Raw genomic sequence first — 19,683 nt, 5'->3', positions numbered from 1 at the left:
TAACGCTAGCCAAAAAAAAAAAACCAACCCAAAAACAACAAAACCCCCCAAAACCCAGAAAACAAACCTCCCCCCCCCTCCCCAACCCTCCCCACACCCAGTGCATAAATAGATTTCCTCCCAATGCCAACTCTTCTCTCTGTTACGAGTCGCTGCTGCATGAAAGCGGTACGAAAAACAAGAACCGAAATCAAAAACTCAGCATCCAAACTATTTTTTGTTTTTTGCCCTTTTTTTTCTGTTGTTGTCGCCATTGCTGTTTTCTTTAAAAAAAAAAAGAAGAAAAAAAAAACAAAGGAAAAAAAAAAGCCCCAAATGACCCCTTTCCATTGCACTGCAGCTGTGGGATGAGGACACAGAGGGTTCCCATCTCCTACAGCCATGGGAGAGGCCCAGTGCCCCCCAGCCAACCCCCCCTGCACAAAGGGCTCTGCCCTGCACACCCCCCAGCTGGGGAAATAAAGGCGTCACCTCTTCCACCTTACGCTCTCTTTACACACACATATATATATATATTTTATTTTTAAATAAATTTGCTTTTCATAAAAGCAGAAAAAAATATATGTGTATATATATATATATATTGGCTTTTTTTTTTAATTTTTAATTTTTATTATTATTTTTTTTTAATTTTAAATTTTCTGATAAACTGGCAAAGAATCTGCTCTCGTTGTGCTGACAACCCTGCAGAGATCAGCACAAAACTACCTCCCAGAAAAGAAGAGAAAAAAAAACAAACCCCATCTATCTATATATATATATATATATATATACGTATATAATAAATGTATAACTCTCCATAAAACATATATTAAGGCATGTAATAGCAAAATAAAGGGCCAGCTTTATGAGCTAAGGGGGTTGCAGGAGGAGAGGGGGACTGGGGTTCCTGGGATCCTATGAGTATTGCTAAGAGCAGGGGAGGGGGGTTGGGGATGCAGAGGGGGCACACATCAGGATCCAGCCATGGGGACACTGCCCAACCCCCATCTCTGCCTCCCACCCCCCTCCCCACACGGCGCTGTGTTTTCAGGCAGAAACAGTGTTTTTTCCCTCCGTTTGGAAAGCGAAAATAAAATGAAATCAAGGATAGGCTCGCAGTAGGAGAAATGACCAAGCTGACGTGGTTGGAGTGCAATGGCGTGCGGTGAGACCAGAGGGATCCAGTCCATGCTGCGCAGCTGAGGTGCCCCCTCCTTGTCCCCACATCCATCCCCGGTGCTGCGGGAGAAGGAATCCCTCCTCCAGCACAGAAGGCTGCCCAGGGAGTGCTGCATGTGTCACAGAATTCCTGCTGGGCCACCTGGGCTGTGACAGAGGTGACCATGAGCAAAGCGTTGCTACCACCTGGAAGCATTCACGGCTCCGACCCGGTCCCTTCCTTGTCACCATCCCCATCCATCCTGCAGATTGCTTGCTTGGCCCATCGGCTCCGCTCCGTTCCTCTGCTCCTTCCCCACATCCCCTGTCCCTGCCTGCACCTGCTGCTCCATGCCCACGGCTCTGCGCTGGGCAGCCCTCACCATCCCGGCCCCCGGGACACCTGTGTCCCATTGTGTCCCCTCTCCGTGCGCCCTGTTCCCACTTGCAGCCACGATGAGGCTGGCACCTCCCTCCAGCAAGGTGCTGAAAGCTTTCAGGGCACAGCCAGGAGCACAGATGCACGTGGAGAATGCACCATCCATAGTGGAGAAGGCCCCCTTTGTGTGACCAATGCACAGAGAGCTGAGGGGTGCTGCACTCCTCCAGAGCTGCACGTGTCCCTCCATGCACCCAGGACAACACAGCTGTGTCCCAGTGCTGGGTGGAAGCTCAGTGTCCCCAGTCCTTGGGGACGGCGCTTATGGCATCTGCACAGCTCCTCCAGGATGGGGCAGAGCGTTGGAGCTGCATCTTCCCCTCTCATCCACCCCAATGGTGATGCCATCGATGGGAAGGAGGGAAGGGGTCCAGGAGAACCAAAAACGATGGCGCAGAGAGGGTCAGTGTCGAGCCATGGCGCATGTAGTGCTGCACTAGAACGTGGCCCCATGAGACTTGATGGCACCAGCGGCTGCCAGGGCTTGAGCTGGAGGGAGAGGAGCAGAGCTGAGTGCTGTGATCCCTACAGACGCCCCCTGAGCAGCCTGGAGTAAAACCCCACAGACTCAAACCCACGCCCAGCACCTCCTGGGGAACAACACCTCCTGGGGGGCAGCAGCCAGCTCAGCCCCATGCCCACACCGGGGTCCCTGGTTGGTTCCCACACCACAGAGAACACTGCACTTGTTCCATAGGAGGAGACGGGGCTGACGTGGCTCGGAGGTGTTAGCTGGAGCAAGCAGTGATGGATGGAGGCCGGGTGGAAAAGACACCGGGGGGAGTGGCACCCCCCGCCCATCCCTGGGTGGAGAAGATGGGATGAAGTACAAGAGAAAAGGTGCTTACTTCATGGCTCAGACACGCATAAAATGACTGCAGTCGGCGACCCGGGATGGTTCAGACGAGAGGGGGTTGGTCGGTGGAGTCGGGGAAGCTGGGGAGGTGGGAGGGCTTGGGGTAGCGCATTGAGCTGGAAACAAGAAATGGGAGAAGGGAATGAAGAACACAAGCTGAGGGCAGCAAGAGGGGAGGAGGCAGCACAGCAGGCAGGTTAGCGAGGGGAGGAAACCAAGAGGAAGGAAGGGAGGAAGCAGGGCGAGCAGCCACTGCCCGGCTGCAGCACGCACACGTGAGCTCCCCCAGAGCTCCTCCTGGACAAGGCTGTGGGCACTGTGTGCCACCACTGGGCATGGGCAGTGCTTCCCCATCCCTGAGCACTCCACGTTGGGTTCCTCCCTTTGGGTGTGGGGTAGGCAGCTTTTGCTGGCTAGCACTCCATTCTGCAATGCTCGGTGCTGCTGCCCTGGCAGCTGCAAGCATCACCTGGCTTGGCTGCTGCACGGCGCTGCATTACAGCAATGCAGGATGCTCTCTGTGTGCACAGCCCCTGTTTCTTTGCTGCCATCACCCGCTCACTGAATCTGCTTGTTCCACACTGCAACAGTTCTTTCTGTTCATCTGGTACCTGCAGTCCCTCTCCTGCAAGGCTGGCAGGCAGTGGGTGTGCACCCCAGACCCTCCATGCCTTACCCGACAGCATGCGGCCCCGGCGGGATGCCTCAGCAGCCAGAGCACATGAGATCTCTATCCTCTTCTCCTGCTCCTGCAGCTGTGTTTCGGGGTCCTGGGGAGCATCCACTTCACCCTCACCCAGGGGGATGACGTTCTGCAGGCTGCAGGGACACTGCTGGCTCAGGGGGATGCACCCAGATGCTGGGGATGGGGCGCACACTGGGGGTGTTGCACCTCACCTGGATTTGGCAATGAGGGTTTTTATCCTTTCCACCTTCTTTTGCTTCTCCTTCATTTCTTCGGGGCTGAGTGGCGTGTCAGGCTCCAGTTCAATGTACCTCTCAGGGATGAGGACTTTGTCCGGCGTGGATAGCTGGGTGCAAGGCTGAGCTGAGCACTGCTCAGCAGGGCCTCATCCCCTCCCCAGCACACACAATCCCCACACAACCACCCCCAGCTCTCAGTACACCAGACACAGGCATGGAAGCAGCACTCACTCCAGCACCAGGACCCCACACAATGCAGAGGCTGGATTGATCCTCCAGCAGAGCGGATGCCCCGTGCCCACGTCTCCATGGAGCTCCTGTCCTCACCTCCTTGTTGATGTCCACATCGTAGTGCTGTGGCTCCAGCTCCATTTTGCGCAGCCGGGCGATCTCCTCTCGGGGTGTCTCGTGCACCTTGCCAGGTTCGTCAGACCGCAGCGCTGCCTCCAGGTCAGAGATGTCCACCTCATGGATGCTGCGGTGCCGGCGCACCTGCAGGAACCACAGCCTTGCTGAGCCCCCGTACTTGGCAAACAGTGCCCTGCCACAGCCCCGAGTGCCCCTTCTGCTCCTTCAGGGACCTCAGCCCAGCCCACAAAGCCAATCCTGCTTTGCACCCAGTGGGTGCAGGGACTCACCACTTTGTAGGACGTGGGTGCCTTCGTGCCAGGGGTGTCTGGCTGCTGGCTGCCGGGCAGCTGCAGGCTGCGCCGCTTCTCCTTCATGGAGCCGCTCTGGTGGCGTTTCATGCGGTCAATCTGCTCCTCCACGCTCATCTTCACCTTTGTCTCATTGGCAAACGCGGCGCTCTTCGGCCTCTCCTGGGGGGAGCCCAGCCCCATTGTCACACCCTTCCCAAATGGAACAGAATCCAGCCCCATCCAGCTGTGTTGCATCACCCTGTAGAGGGCTGCTGTGCTCAGCCTGCTCCTGGGACACCCAAACTGTTGGGTGTCTCCCAGCCAGGTGCTGAGACACAGCGACGCGTCCTCCCTCCTCTCCAGACGGCGCTGCTGAGTCCCCAGCTGCCAGCCCAGCTCCTGGCACTGCCCACCCTGCCCAGCCCCTTTCAGCAGCCCCTACCCGGGAGCCCAGCCCGTTGGCCATGCCGCTGGCACTCCTCCTCAGCATCCCTGTTGTGGGCACCACCTCCTCCTCCGTCGGGGATTTGGTTCGGGGCGGCACAATGCCCACTGCAGGACAAAGCAAAACACGGAGCTGAGCCCCTCTGGGGATGCAGAGCAGAGTCCCGGTCATGCACAGAGCTGACAGAGAGCTGCAACGTGTTGTACAAATGCTTCCCGCGGCCAGGGCAGCTCAGTGAGTCTGTTGGAGGGGACCCTCTGGGTGGCACCTACCTTTGTTGAGGGCAGCTTGTTTTTCTGCCTCCTGCTCCTGCCGGCTCAGCAGCCCCTCAGCAGTGGAGCTGGGGGCAGCCGCTCGCTGCGTCTCCTTCTTGCTTTGCTCCAAGCTTGGTTTGGGCTGTGGGGAGAAAGTGAGTCTGTGATGAAGCTCTGCTCTGCTGGGTGGCCACACAAACTGCCTGGGCACAGCATGCTGCCATGGGTTGGCACACAGCCTCAGGAGCAGGTGGACAGACAGACACTTGTCTAAGCAGTCTCTGTGCTCCCCAAATGAGCTCCACCAGTGGGGACATGGGCTATGAGGGCTCTGCAGCTCTCACCCAAACCCATTGGGGCCAGGCACTTAACGCTGTACTGGTGACGCAGTTCTGTGTGGGACAAGCTGTCTACAGGGGGACAGTCCTGACATGGCTCAGAGGTGGTACCCAAGAGCTGCAGGATGGAGGTGCCCAGTGTTGAGCTCCAGCCCCTGTGTGCAGGAGGGAACGGGGCTCTGTAGGACAGCAGACAGCAGCAGGGAGCAAGCCAAGTCTGCTTTCAGAGTCCTGCCTGGTAACAGTGCAACAGATCCAGCATGATGGAGGGGGTCAGGGAGAGGCTGAAGAATGCAGTGTGACCCCACACCGCTGTCCTGTACTCTGCATAGAGATGATGTACTCCAACAACCCTTTACACCACACAGACAACACAACCATGACTGTGGTTACTCTGTGGTTGCATGGACGCTGGAGGTGCTCCTTGCACAAGCAAACATTCCCTGTTTTCACAGCCCCACATGCATGCATCCTGAGCCCCTCTCAGGACCACCAAGTTGCAGGAATGCTTCTGTCTTCCAGAGTACAAACATGGTCTCATTCCCAGGCTGAGATGTCACCAGAGATCCTTAGTGTACTCATGTAATCACCCCAGGCCAGCTGAGCTCCTGGCACAGTGGGGAGTGAAAGAACAGCAAGAGAGGACAGGGCAGAGGAAAGTAGAGAGGCTGCAGCAGATTTGCATCTCGACAACTGCCCAGGAGAAGCCTGTCCCTGTCCTGAGCATGTGTACCAGCACCGGGGACTTGGAGAGGACATGGCGAAGCCACCATGGGGACCCTGCCCACTGTGCCCCTTAGAAAGGCAGTGCCACGTGCTGCTGTCGCCCGAGCATCACCTTTGTGGGCAGCCCCATCCTCTGGTACCAGCCTCTGAGGAGGGAGGAAGGGAGAGATGGAGGGAAGGGACGCTTTTTAGGACTGCCTTGGAGAGGTTCTGGTACCTGTCCCCTCTGCGACTCGCCGCCTCGCTGCCAGGAAGGGGAGGTGGGGTACGGCCAGGGGCGGCTCTCGCTAGGGAGTGGAGGTACGGTCGGAGGAGGCTCCAGGGGGATGTACGACTTGGGGAGGGGAGGTCGAGGCGGGCCGGGTTCCTGGGGTGGAGAGGAGCATTGAGGCGTGAGAGCAGAGAAACTAAGAGATGGGAAGGAAAAGAGAGTTAGAAAGAGACCGAGACAAAACACAGTGAAAGGCCAGGGCAGGAGGAGGAAGCGCAGCGGTTGCTGCCTGCCGGGTTTCCTCATGCACAGGGGGATGTTTCCCACCTCCCAGTAGGGTCAGGCAGGGCTTGGAGCTGTCAGCCCCCAGGAGACAATCAGCATTGCTTGGCACAGCTGTGGGGAGTCCCCACATTCCACCCTCAACTTCACAAGGATGTGGGTGAGCTCAGCACTGCCGGACCTTGAGCAAAAAGAGCTGAGCAAGTCTTGGTGTAGGACCCCAGAGATTGCAATACCTTGTGAGGAACACAGACTCAGACCCTGCAGCCTCCCATGTGCCCATCCATCACCTGAGAGCAAGGAGGCTGGGCCAACCCATGAGCAAAGTGACAAGGAAGGACCTGATGGAGACAAAGGGCTCCCCAAGCACATCCTGGCTCACTCACCTCGCTGGGACCTGGCTTGGTGGGCGAGCCCTGGGAGCCAGAGATGAGGGAGAAGGGGCTGAGGGGGCTGGTGAGGCTGGCGGAGCTCAGTGGGCTGGCAGGGCTGTTGGAGCTGTAGGTGCCCGAGGGGCCGATGGCCACTGCAGAGAAAAGCAGAAATAAGTGCATGCACCATGGCACAGTGCCTTCAAAAGTGCTGTCACCAGGGATGTGTCATGCTGGGCTTTGTGCCATGCTGGGACGGAGCCATCTCACCTCTGTGCTTAGCAGTGTCGGTGCCGCGGGATGGATTGTTCTTCCTCAGCCCCTCCATCACATCCTGGATCCGCCAAATCTCCTTCTGGATCTGTCGGTTCAGCATTTCATTCTGTGAAGAGGGAGAAAGGCAGCGGTCAGAGCAGCCCCCGCTGCCACCAGCCCAACACCCAGCCCTGTGCCTCCCATCCTGGCTGCATCCCAGTGATGGGGCCTGGGGTGTTCAGCTGGGACAGACACAGCCCGAGGGGGGGCTGAGCCATCACACCCACAGCTCAAATCCCACAGGGAGCTGCAGGCTGGGGTGGAGCTGGTGGAGCCCCCCGGCCCCCGTGCAGCCCCTCATCAGCACCCAAGGCAAAACACCCTCCTCAGCACCTGCGTGCTGCTAGGCAAGGTCAAAGCAGGACGCTGAGCACCAGCAGCTGCTTGCAAATTAGCTCTCAGCAGAGGAACCAGGTGGCTTCCACCTGCATGGGACTGGGGACAAGGTGGGATGCTCACTTGGATATCCAGGTTCAGCTGCTCCCAGAGGTCATCGTGCAGGGCGGACACCTCGCTCTCCAGGGTCTCATACTCAGCTGTGCTGTTGGCCAAGGCCTGTGGAAGGAGTTAGGGGGATTGGGTTGGTGGATTTGCCCCCCAGTGCAAGCTCTGTTGGCTGCTCCATGCATTAGGGATGGATGGGTGGGGATAGGGAATGCAGAGCAGCACCATTACCGTGCTGGCCTGTGACAGCTCCACGCGGATGTTGATGAGCTGGTTCTGCAGAGACTCCTTCTTATGCAGCAGCTTCTCAGGGTAGGCAGGCTGGCTCCCAAACATCTCCAGCTCCTGGTGTGTCCCCATCAGGGCACTCTCCAGACTCTCCTGAGGAGAACAAGAGGTGCTGCAGCTGTGAGCATCCTGGTGCAGGATGTAGCTTTCTCCCTTCTTAATGGGCCATGAATGCATGGGGCCACGACGTGAGCACATCTCCCCCAGCCCACAGATGAACGCCAGGAAAGCAGGACACGCCACTTCCTTGCCATCCCCATTGCCTTGCAGTGGGGTTTATCCCCAAATGCACTCAGCCCTGGGGCACTTGGTGTTGCAGCAGCATCATGCAGAACCATGCGCACCACGAACCTTCTCTGCTCGGAGCTGCTGCACCAGCCTCTCCTGCTCCCGCAGCACTTTGTTCTGCTCACAGAGCTTCCCCAGCAGCTTCTGTTCCCGGCAAGAAAAAGAGAAAGGGAAGGGTGAGAACCCAGAAATGGGGTGTGGGATGCTCCAGGCACCTGTGCAAACAGATCTGTGCTCAACCAGGGCCAAGAGGAGGGACAAGAGTGGGCTGATCTCTCTCTAGGAGAGATAGGATGCAGCCAGGCCACAGAACATGACACTGGTTGGATGGGACAACGTGTGGGTTTCAGCCTACAGGAAACAGGACACACAGGGACAGAGGCAATTGCACAGGACAGACTGAGAACACGCAGCACAGACATTTGCTCTTACATCAGTGTCTTGCTCGCTTATCTTGTAGGCATGCAGGGTCTCCCTGTAGGCTTCTGGGAAAGGCGTCGTCACCTGCAAGCAGAGCACGGGGTCAGCTCAGCTCCGGGGTCTCAGGGGCTGCCAGGAACCCTGCAGGGAGGAGCAGCCCCTCTGACCCAGCCCTGGGAAGCCCCAGTGCCAGCCCCAGTGCCATGGGCTGGGTGAGCAGCACCGAGCCAAGCTCTCTGCCTGACGCCAAGAGATGTCTCGTGACTCATTAACTGCCTGCCGTACAACTGCCACTGTTCCACGGGCAGGGAAATGAAGGCAGCAAGATTAAGCTGTAATCCCACTGAGTGGAGTCAGAGCGCCCATAAATCAGCTGCTGCATCAGGACCTGTTTACCATCCAGCTTCTCTGTGAGTCATTTGCCTTTCCTGGAAATTTAAATTACTAATGGGACCTCACCAATTAAATGCCTCCAAGACCTCGAGATGAAAGGCATAAGATAGGAAGAAGGAGATCATTATTGCTAGAAAGCTAGATGCTACTTCAGAGTGATTTAAAACCACAGGACAATGCTTAACAGACCCGAACCTGGGAAATGCCAGAGCCTGGTGGATGCAGATTCTACACAGAGCAACCAAGGCATCACAACAGCTCCAGCTTCACCCTGAGGCACAGCCCTGCTGCTCAGGGATAGGACCACACACCCTCCCCTCCTCATGGGGCATCAGCACTCTGTGCTGCACCCATCAGCACAGATGTCCCCAGGCATTTGCAGTCTCTCCCATCTCCAGGAGATGGGATGTGCATGGGCTGCTTCCTCTCTCTGATGTTTCTTTGGTTGCAGATCCTTGGCTGGGCTCCTCCAGATCCACCTTCTGGTCACATTGATACACAAAAGCGTCCGAAAACAGATGCAGAGCTCAGGACCTCTGCTTTCCCACCTTGTGCTCACAGGACCACAAGGATTTACAGGGCTGGAATGGCTCATGGATGGATTTAGCAAAGCCTGGGATGGACGAGCGGGACCCCCAGAGCGTGATGTGTGCCAGCACTGCACGAATGCTGGAGTTTGCATGAGCTGAATGGCAGGAGGTGACCTCAGGGATGGCATGGGGCGGTTGGCGTGGCCTGCCATGCACTGGCATTAGCAAGGCTTACTTGCATGTAGAGCTGAGCCCTAGGGGAGGAGCTCTCCACCATCCTGTTCACCATACTGATCAGGGTTTCACTCTCGCTCATCTGCGACAGACAGGGAAGGAAATGTCAGAGGTCAGCGGAGAGGTGAGGGCGCAGTGCTGGCCAGGAACCCTCAGGGCATTGTGCTGCAAGGTGCCACCTCCAAGAGATGTCCCAAGGGCTCGAGCCACCAGCAGACAGCTGTCCCAGGCTGAGAGCATCCCAGGAGCTGAAAGCTTCGTTGGGGATGAAAACAAATTGAACCCAGGGCAGCAAACCGCATGCACAGACACAAGTTTGCACAATGCCCACTGTTTGCAACACACTGCATGGCCCCAGCAGACAGACAGACAGGTCAGGCCGACAAACAGCTCTGTGTCCTGCCCTCGTAGCAGAGGGATGGCCCTGCTCAGGTGGGGATGGGGACAGCTGTGTCCCCCATTTCAGCTTGGTGGCTTCAAGCAGCAGAGCTGGGTGCTCCCGTGGGGATGTGTTACATGGGAGTGCTGCAGACAGAGGCGACGATGCCCTCGCAGCACAGATCCAGGAGCAGAGCTCGCTGGGGACCAGCACCAATTGGGGTGCAGCCAAGGGAGCCGACCGGTGACACATCACAGCTCTCTGGATAAACGCGGAGAGTGCAAATAAAGCAGTGAATTGTTTTCAAAGAGCTACTTGGCAGCACTGCCCTGAATTAGAGGTCAGCAGGAGAGGAGGAGGAGATGGAAAGCCTTTTTAGGGAGCATTTTAAAGTGCTTCGGTGAGGGAGCGTTGCCGCCGACGGCATTGAAATAATCCAGAGAGTTTTTATTGCACCGAGTGCTCCTGCGTGTCCCTGGCTCTGCTCCAAGGCAGATGCAGATCTGGGTGATTGCTGCACCGATGGGGATTCACAGACTAATGAGATTGTACTGGAGCAGCTCCCTCAGTGCAAACCCAGCTCCTGCAACGAGCACCAGGCGGCAGCAACAGCCGATGGCTGCAGACCCCGCATTGGCGGCAGCTGGTGCCGGCAATTCCCACCCCACCACTCCCACAGCTGGTCCCCAAGGCTCTCCCTCACCCTGCTCCCAGAATGAGGTCAGCTCCCGGCTTTCCTCCAAACACCCCACAGCATGCCAAGCTTCAGAGCTGTCACTTTAGGGCCGGTCACCCAATCCCAGCTCTGCATCCCACCTCTAGCCTTGGAGGATGCGCACGGTGAGCTTATCACCAAAGCACAGTGCTTGTCTTCCTCCCCCCTGCAGCACAGGGTGGATGCTGGGCAAGCCCCCAGCACCTCCGTGCCTACAGTTGCCATGTGCTGTGCCCAGTCCTGGGCCACCATTTCTGATGCTGTAGGCACCCCCAGACCCAGGGATGTCCCCCCATTGCCCCTCAGCTCCAGCACACCACACAGAAGACACTGTCGGGGGTGGTTTTCTGCCAAGCAATGAACAACCCTACGGAGGGGGAGGATGGAGGAAGCAAACCAAAGATGACACGTGCTGCTTTAGTGCCAAGAAGGGTGAGGATGGATGTTAGGGGACGAGATGCTGCACTGGGAGGGACGGGGACGCTGCTGGGGATGAGGCACATGGGGATGTAAGCAGCGTGAGGCTTGCAGCCAGCTCTGCCTACCTGCTGGTCCAAATACTCTAGGTTTCTTTGCAACTGAAGGTCTAAAAGTTCATCCTACCCGGAGCCAGCAGGCATGCGGCAAGAAACGAACACACAAAACATATAAAAGAAGAAGCAAAGCGGTTAGGTGAAGGCTGCAGAAATGCAAAGACCCCTTGGCTGGGGAAGCAAAGTGCCACCTCCTCTGCCCAAAGCGAGGAGGGCTGCAGATGGTGCAGGTCCCTCTCCCTATGCTGGGTCTTTGTTCGCTGTCCCTACATCTCTTGCTGGTGAGGATGGATGGCAGCATGGACAGCTGATGAAAATTTTTGCTTCTCCCTCCTGCAGTGGCTGCTCCTGACATGAAGTTTCAGGGGCTGTGCTGCACTGTGTGGACCTGCAGGTCCAGCTCCACGATCGAGGAGAAAAAACACCATCCAGGGACAAGCAGCAGCAGCAGCCCAAAGTGAGATACAAGGAGAGCAGAGGTGCAGGGAGCACGCCAGCCTCACCCCAGCCCCGGGGGAGCAGTGACAAGATGGGCATTGCAGAGCATAGGGGGGTGCAAGGGTGCTTCAGTGCACCTTCAACCCCAGCACAGGGTCAGGGGCTTTCATAAAGCATGGCCAGGAGGGACCAGAGGCATCAGTCCGAGCTCCACAGTCCCAACTTGCCCCATTGCAACCCATCTCCAACCCTCCGGAGCAGCCGTTTCCTTCTGATCCATCCAAGGCAGGGTGAGCTGTGCCCCACAACAGACCCTGCACCCCATCCCATGGGGCTGAAGGCAGCGAGGAGCACATGGCTGTGAACCCCCTGGCTGTGAGCCCCCCCAGCTCGGCCCATTGACACTGACAGCATACGTACCATCTTGTCGTGGACCGTGGGGGATGCGGGGTAGTGGTAGGGGTACATTCCTGCAGGGATGGGCCGCCTGTCACCCAGGTAGTCGTACTGAGGAGAGAGGAGACCACCATCAAACCCCATGGACAGGTGAGGGGTACGTGGTATCTCCCTGTATCCCCTCTTTTCTATGCTGCACTGCTGCAAATTGAAGCAGATTGCTTCCCTCTGCGCAGAGCCAAGCCATGCAGCAGGGTCAGGGCTGGCTTTTAGCGGTGCAGCAGACATACAGGAGCATCAGCACACCCCACTTGGGACTGCCTTGCTCATAGAGGTCCTAAGAGAGGACATAAAGCTGCACACCAAGGACTTGGTGGCACCTCGAGGCCAACACATGCACGCAGAGGGGACAAGCTGCGCTGCATCATCCCCACCCTACAGCCCTCAACCAGGTTCCCCTCCACCCCGGCACACGCCAGCGCTTACCTTGGGAGAACTGATGGATCTCCTCATCATGAAGGTGCCGGGGTCGACATAAATCTCCTCTCCACGGGGCGGCAGCCGCTCGAAGCGAGCGCTGGGAGAGCGCACCGGGGAGTAGACCCGCGTGTGGCTGTAGGATCCCTGGCTGGGCGAGCGGGGCACGGAGCGGGAGCGGGGCTGCAGCGACATCCTCCGCAGCGACCCCGAGGCAGCATCCACCTCATCGAAATAAGTCGGCTGCCTACCAGGGAGCCAGACCGGGACATCCTGCCGGCCGAAGCCGGGGTGCTCCTTCCATTCCTGGAGCTGGTAGGGGCCCCCGTTGCGGAAGGAATGCCGCTTGTTGTTGTCCAATGCCCAGGGAGGGCTGACCCGCTCGTAGGCGGGCATGGAGCAGATGCTGTCGGGGCGCACGCCGGGTGGGTAGTACTGATAGTCCTCAGGGTACTGGGGTGAGTAGGGAGGGTAGTAGTCAGGCACCCGGCGAGATACGGGGTAAAACCTGGTGGGGCTGGAAGAGAGGAGTGAGAACTGAGTGGTCACAATAGGCAAGGACACCCTTAGAGCAAGCAGCGTTGGGAAAGCTGACTGGTGTCCCTCATCCTGGGGTGATCCCCTCCAAAACCCACCCTGCTTGCTTTTTGGGGTATCCTACAGTTTGGAGCCAACATGATTTGCAGACACCCAAAAAGGGATATAATAGGTGGGAAAAGGCCAAATATTCCCAGAACATCATCCTGGAGAAAAGGAGAACATCCAGAGCCCCCACCGGACCTCTCAGCCCTTACCTGCGCAGCTCCTCGGGGGGCACGTTGCCCCGGCGCAGGTTCACCCACTGCTGCAGCTGCGTCATGGAGCTCTTACGCTGCGCGATTTTCTCGGGGTTGGTGCGGGGGGCGAAGCTGCGGCGATGGGCAGCGCTCTCCCCATCGGGTGGGGGGTAGGCGGTGCTGCCAGGGCGGCTGGGGGACGTGTAGGGCCAACCGTTGGGTTGGGGCGGCCGCTCTGTGCTCGTCGGCACCCGCGGTGCTTCGGGGTAAGGGCTGCCGGGCTCAGAGGGTATCTCTTGCCCGGCGATGCCGTTGGCTTTGGCCAAGGGTTCCTTCTTGCTCTCCATCCTCTCTGGTTTCCTCTCGAGTTTCTCTGAGCCACGGCCGTCGCCTTCACCCCGGGTCTTGGCGCTGGGGTCAGCTTTGGGGTGCTCGTGGTGCACGGTATTACGATGGTGGTGGTGGTGTTTGCTGGGGGGGATGTTCTCAGAATCCGTCTTCTCGTGTCTGGAGGGCAAGGAGATGAAAGCAGAGCATTACCTTCCCTTCATAACGCCCTCAGGATGGCCGTCAACATCCCAACCCTCTTCCCACAGCCTCAGCGGGATGCTGACGCTCCCCAGTTCCATTCTGCTCCCATGCCCCCCCACCCCATTCCCAAGAGGCAGAGGAGCGTCTCCAGCCCTGTGCGACAGGGACAACGCTCTGACCTCTGGGTTGGGGGGATCTGCACCCGGGCAGCTTCGCCCATGGCTTGGATCCAGGATTCCTGCTCTTCTGTGTTCTCAGCACTGAAGAAGTACGTCCGGATGCCGGCGTGCTCGGCCTGGGGAGACAGGGACTGTTCGTTACTCGCCGGCACCTCCTCCACCCAGCACACCGTCACCTGCAGGAAGGCAGAGAAGTGGGGAGAGAGACAGACAGGAGGTGTGAGAGCTCCATCTCCTGCTTGGCAAGAGCTCCTGGTGCTGCAGTGCTCCATTCTTCCCCCCCCCAGGAGTATCCTCACAGCACTGGGTGGGACGAAAGCTCACTGTGATGCCCTCACCCCCAGCCAGTCCAAGTGTTATCTATCCTTCATGCAGGATGAGGGGGAAGGTGGCTTCTTGATTCAGACAATGTTTTAGGGGGAAAAAGTTCACTTTGGGTTCATTTTCCATACCCACAGCCCACCCTGTGCTGTAGGCAGAGTTGGTTGCCCTGGGCCTTTTTGAAGCAACCACCTTCCCCCTCTCTGGAGAGGAATGGGAGGCAACAAGGAGGAAGAAATGGAAAAAAAAAAAAAGCAGATTTTTCCTCCTGAAAGACCTTCAGGGTTCAATTTTTATCATTTTAATTAACCAAATTCCCTTGGGTTTCCATTTGTGGTTTCCACTTGGGGACAGGGACACCTCCTGCCTGGTCCCTCCAGCCCTCGTAGAGCTCGAGAGCTTTGAACGAGAGCTCAAACCAAACCAATTCCTCCCCAGGTTAGTGGGAGCGGGGTGAGCAAAGCATGCAGCCCCTCACCCTCTGCATGCACCCATAACACAAGCCGATGTACCTATGCTGGGTGCTGGCGTGGCTGACGGGAGCGCGGAGACCTCCTGCCCTGGGGGATCCTCGCCCACGGAGAGAGGAGGAAACACAGAGATGGGGTCAAAGCGCAGCGGGGGGAGCGCGGGCGCAGCCCTCGCTTTGCTTTGGGGACTGCTCAGCCCTGGAGGTGGATGGGGATCACTGTGACACCGCAGCTTTGGGACGTTCGGGTGTGTTGAGCATGGTGGGAGGGTCCCCAGGAATCAGTGAACCACAGCGTGGTTGGGTTGGGGGGGACTTAAGATCATCCATGCTATGGGCAGGCTGCTACCCACAGCTCAGGCTGCCCAGGGTTCCATCCATGATATCGGGCACCTCCAGGGATGGGACAAAACCATCCATGGGCACCCCCAAGTGTACACAAAAACACAGCTCCTCATCCTTAGAGCTCAGCTGGTGAATATCAGCCCTCCAGGGCTCCTCTCCAACCACATCACAGACCACTGCTGGGTCATTGCTCTGCTCCCAACACAGACAGACAGACAGACACAGCTTTCTGAGCATGGGCACGAGGTAATCACTGCTTGCAAGCACTCACCCTAAGCCATGCTTGCTCTGGCTTTCAGGGTGACAGCTACAAAAATGTGCCCTTCAAATTGCAAAAGCATCCCCACAATGAACTTAGAGCAGTGCTTGAGGTGTTGGAGCCCACAGCTGGCAATGTGCATTGCTCATGGATGGGAAACCCCATGTGCAGAGGTGAGGGCTGCAGTGCCCTAACCCCAGCTCCAGCACTGGGGGTTGGCTCAGTATTTCTAGTGATGGATGGGTCTGTCTGGGTGCACACACACTGAGGGAGTGCAGAGGTGCAGGAATGGGTCTGTGGAGCTCACGAGCAAGAAAGTGTGAGCTTGGCTTTGCACAAGTCAGGCTGTGCATCAAGGCAGCAAGGAGGTGCTCAGAAACCATGGCAGTAGGGGTGGCAGTGCCCCAAGGTGCACACTGGTACCCACCAGTGCTGTGTGAGCGCCACTGAGCATTGTGTGGAGGGGACAGATGGGGTCTGCTCAGGGACAAATGTGGGACAGCCATCCTCTGCCTTCCAGCTCTCCCCTCCTACATCCACTGCAGGGAGGGCTGATGAGCAGCAACTAATGCACCAGTCAAAGCAAGCCAAAAAAAAATGGAGCTGGGGATGCTCTGTGCCTGATAGAGAGAGCTCTGCTGAGAAATGCCACTGGAATGGGCAGGATGGGAGCAGGGCTTGGAGGGGAAAGCATTCCCAGCCCACACAGTGGGAGGTGAAGCCGCTTTGCCCCCTTCATGCCTCAGTTTCCCCAGCACATCCCAGGGGATTCCGGCAGTTCCCCTCTCCACAGCTGGGCTCTGCTCCACGCCCCACCACCAAGAAAGCGAGAGGAGGGCACAGCAGGGATCCCACCAGCATCAGCCCCCCTCTCCCCCAAGCCCCACATGGCCCCACACTCACCTTAAAGGTGTGCTTCCTGCTGATGTTGTCAGAGGGCTGCACGGCTGCCACGCGGAAGCTGAGCAGGGGGATGCTGCCCAGGATGCTTTCCTCCTTCTCATCTGGTGGGCAAACAGGGGCATTTAGAGGCAAGGTGGGACCCAGCAGGCACGCATGGTGAGCAGCCCACCTGTGGCAATGCGCTGCCTTCCTGTTGCTTCGCCCTCCCCTGCAAGCAGTGCCGCTGCTCGGCACGCCAACCTGCTCAATAATTCATGCTCGCCCTCGGCTGCCAAGGAGAGCTGAGCTGAGTGAGCTGCCAGGAGGCGGGCGAAGGGCATTAACCCCTCAGTGCCCCAGCATGGTGAGCACCCACAGGAGCAAGCACCCATAAACGTGAGCACCCGCAAAAAAGCAAGCAGCTGCAAAGAGCAGAAACACCTGCAAAAAGCACAAACACCCACAAAAGCACGCAGCCACGAAAAGCAAGCACCTGCCGAAGCAAAAACACTCACAAAAGCACCCACAAAAGTGAGCACCCACAAAAGTGAGCACTTGCAAAAAAGAAGAACACCCACAAACGTGGTACCTTTGTAGTAGAAGAGGCAGCGGTCCACCAGCACGAACCAGCGCTTGTTCCACTGCTTCACCCCCGAGCTGGCCTGCAAGAGAGTAGCAGTGAGACGCTGGCAGCACGCAGCCATCGGGAGGAGCAGCCATCGGGAGGAGCACTGCCTCGGGATGGAGCACGGCGGGGCTGGGGCACCTGCTTGTAAAGCCAACCGCTCTTGGTGACGGCGGCGTTGGGGTTTCTCTTCATGGAGTTGGAGCGCTTCCCGAAGGCGATGCCCTTACGGGAGGAGCGCGACGCCTGCAGAGGAGGAGAGGGTGAGCTCAGTGCCCGGGGGGGACCCACGCTTCCCGTCTGCTCCGTCGTTGCCCTCTGTGCCACGTGGACACGGGCACGCACCCGGCCTCCAGGCCGCTCCGGAGCCACCTCTGTCACCATGGTGTGGTTGGAGGGTTCGCTGCTGTTGCTGCTGTTCGCCGGGCGCTTGCTGCCTGCTTTGCTTGACATGTCCAAGGTCGGCCTGTTGGCATAGATGGGGCTGTCGGTATGGCTGCGTTCCCACATTCCCCTCTCTCCCCAGGCGATGTTTCCCTATCCCTCAGCCCACCCTGGTCCTGAAACCAAACGGAGGTGGGACCCAACCTACTTTTGCAAGTCTAATCTTGAGTTTTCTTCTGGGAGCTGTCCTGTCACTGGGTGCAGGAAGGTGTTCCGCCTTTCATTGTGGCTGCAAGACACAACGCAGTGGGCTCTGTTAGCACCCAGGAAGGGGGAGGATGGGGTCCAAGGGTGCACAGAAACCCAGTGAGATGCTGCCCACCCTCCTGTGCAAAGCAGAGAGCTCCATCCGTCCCTGCTCGCTCCCCAAATCCCTTTGCTTTTAGCACCGTTCTGCTGCTCCAGCACCAGAGCTTTGTTGCGCTTCTTGCACCATTTGCACCGCCTTTCACCTGCGCTTCCCAGATTGCATTCATCTCGCCAAGAGCCGGAATGAGGTCTCTGCCAGCTGAGACCTCATTACTTCTGCTGGACACATCACACAGCAGCGGCTGTCGCGTGGTGAGACATTTCCATAACCCCCCCCAGCTGTCAGAATAAATCGCTGCAGGAGCAGCAGCCGAGGCTCAGCCTGGGCTGAGCTGAAAGCATCAACGCCAACGTCACATCCTCTGCTTGGGCTCGCTGGTTTCAGGGCTATTTGCCACAGTGCCAGGGTCACAAAGCACCTGGCCCCACTGCTGGTGGGGGAGAAGGGGGCTCTCAGTAGATCCCCAGGTGGGGTTTTGGCAGCCAGCTGAGCCCAAAATGCAGCAGATGCCTCAAGTTGGGTGAGGGCTGCCACATTCATCCTGGAAAGTTTGCTTTGCAACAGGGGGGTGCAAATGACCCCCTCTTGGCGACAGTCCCCCAAAACTGCTGGGCATGGGGACACAGCTGCCTATGACCACCCACGAAGACAGCGTGCAAACAGCCCGTCATGCTGCCCAAGAGCTGAGTGTCAGCAAAACAGGGGAAGTTTGAGCAAGAAAACATCTGCCAAGACCATCCCATCCATGCACGCTTCACCCCGAGGCTGGGCTGCAGCCAGGCTCAGGGATAGCCACTGCTTTCTGCCAAAAAGAGCCCTGCTGGGAGCTGCCCCCATGCAGGTCCCACCCTGGTCCTGAACCCAGCTCTGCTCTCCCCTTTGCTGGGCATTATCCTAAAAATCTGCAACCTGCAGCGAGGGGCAGCACCTGCTCCCCTGGCACCGGGTTTTTCTGTGCTGCCAGCGCATCTGATGTGAGTCCTCTGCAGAGGCAGCGTCCCCAACCTCTGCTCCCAGCTCGGAAGGCACCAAAGGGGCTTTCTGCCACTGTTTGTCCCCAGTTTGGAGAGCCACAGCATGGCAGTGACAGGGCAGCTCACGATGCTGACACAGAGGGTGCATGCAGTGAGCAAGCAGCACCCTGATCCTCAGCCCTGCATAGTAGGGGCTGCCCTGAGTCACCGGTACCACCAAGCCTCCACTGAGCACAACCCCCAGATCCCCCAGGTCCCCAGCCCTGCCCGCCACCTGCACACTGCTGTGGGTTTCTCTGCCCAAAGGCTGAGCTCTGCCCCAGGCCAAGCTGCCTACCCAGCATCACAGCCCCTGTGCCTCCTCCCGGCACCAACCCAGGCACTCACGCTCCCTCCCTGTGCCGTTCCCACCCCCAGGCCTCAGAAACATGAGAGAAGCTCCTTAACCCCCCCCAGAACCATCTGTCTCGGCTGACCCTGCTCCAGAAACTCCGAGTTCACATCGCCTCCCAAGCACTGCAATGCAGCAGTCCCTACCCTGGCTGAGGGTCCCCAGCCACCGCCACCACCTCCCTACCACCCGACCTCCCCCTGCCCACCCCGGCGGTTCCTACCTCACCCTCCGATCCGCCCGAAACTTCAGCATGATGCCGTGGCCCTCCGAGCTCAGCGCCGGCTGCCGGCTCCCACCATGGCAGCAGCGGGCAAGGCAGGTCCCGTGCCACCCAGCGACCGCTTATGCCCCACGTGCCACGGGCGCGGCGGTGCCGCACGGGCAGGGGGACACCGGCAGCGCTCGGTGGGGCTCGGTGTCCTTTCCCAGCTGCGCCAATCCGCGCCGGTGGCATCGGTGTTTCCCAATGTGGCAGCGGTGGAGCTCAGAGAGCGGCTCCCGCGGGCGCTGGCAGCCCCGATGCGGTGCGGCTTGGCGAGGCGGCAAAGCGGGGACAAGCTTGCGGCTCCCGTTCGCGTCCCCAAGCAGAGGAGAAGCGAAGGGCAGCGCAGAGCTCGCCGCCTCCCCCCCCCCCCCCGCCCCGAGGCTGCCAGCGCCCGGGGGGGGGGGTGGGGGGGCGCCAGGGGGGGGGGGGGGG

At 58.5% G+C, this 19,683-nt stretch overlaps 1 protein-coding gene across 12 annotated transcripts in view; it reads right to left on the bottom strand.

Annotated features, from left to right (window-relative positions):
- Positions 1-906: 906 nt before the first annotated feature.
- The window catches only part of PLEKHA6 (pleckstrin homology domain containing A6), a 29,731-nt gene continuing 10,954 nt past the window's right edge, over positions 907-19,683 (bottom strand). For 6 of the 12 annotated variants that reach the window (XM_042833533.1, XM_042833536.1, XM_042833535.1 and 3 more), the window contains 24 exons: positions 17,457-17,537; positions 17,210-17,330; positions 17,006-17,110; positions 16,829-16,901; positions 16,261-16,361; positions 13,964-14,139; positions 13,272-13,760; positions 12,487-12,994; positions 12,025-12,111; positions 9,541-9,621; positions 8,395-8,466; positions 8,026-8,106; positions 7,618-7,767; positions 7,402-7,497; positions 6,898-7,009; positions 6,643-6,782; positions 4,718-4,841; positions 4,443-4,552; positions 3,998-4,180; positions 3,687-3,851; positions 3,333-3,466; positions 3,112-3,254; positions 2,428-2,551; positions 907-2,068 (listed from right to left, as the gene is read on the bottom strand). In XM_042833533.1, coding sequence (XP_042689467.1) covers positions 2,436-2,551; positions 3,112-3,254; positions 3,333-3,466; positions 3,687-3,851; positions 3,998-4,180; positions 4,443-4,552; positions 4,718-4,841; positions 6,643-6,782; positions 6,898-7,009; positions 7,402-7,497; positions 7,618-7,767; positions 8,026-8,106; positions 8,395-8,466; positions 9,541-9,621; positions 12,025-12,111; positions 12,487-12,994; positions 13,272-13,760; positions 13,964-14,139; positions 16,261-16,361; positions 16,829-16,901; positions 17,006-17,110; positions 17,210-17,317 — 3,354 coding nt within the window. In that variant the 5' untranslated portion in view covers positions 17,318-17,330; positions 17,457-17,537 and the 3' untranslated portion in view covers positions 907-2,068; positions 2,428-2,435. Of the gene's footprint in view, positions 2,069-2,427; positions 2,552-3,111; positions 3,255-3,332; positions 3,467-3,686; positions 3,852-3,997; positions 4,181-4,442; positions 4,553-4,717; positions 4,842-6,642; positions 6,783-6,897; positions 7,010-7,401; positions 7,498-7,617; positions 7,768-8,025; positions 8,107-8,394; positions 8,467-9,540; positions 9,622-12,024; positions 12,112-12,486; positions 12,995-13,271; positions 13,761-13,963; positions 14,140-14,796; positions 16,220-16,260; positions 16,362-16,828; positions 16,902-17,005; positions 17,331-17,456; positions 17,538-19,206; positions 19,308-19,683 lie in introns of those variants that run through there. The other 6 variants (XM_042833532.1, XM_042833530.1, XM_042833527.1 and 3 more) reach the window with 6 other exon arrangements.

This window comes from Centrocercus urophasianus, unplaced genomic scaffold (assembly GCF_019232065.1).
Source record: "Centrocercus urophasianus isolate 14NV4802_14NV808 unplaced genomic scaffold, USGS_Curo_1.0 seq_42, whole genome shotgun sequence".
Taxonomy (NCBI): Eukaryota; Metazoa; Chordata; class Aves; order Galliformes; family Phasianidae; genus Centrocercus; species Centrocercus urophasianus.
Note: the sequence above shows the minus strand (reverse complement) of the source record. Positions and strands in the feature narration are given on the sequence as shown.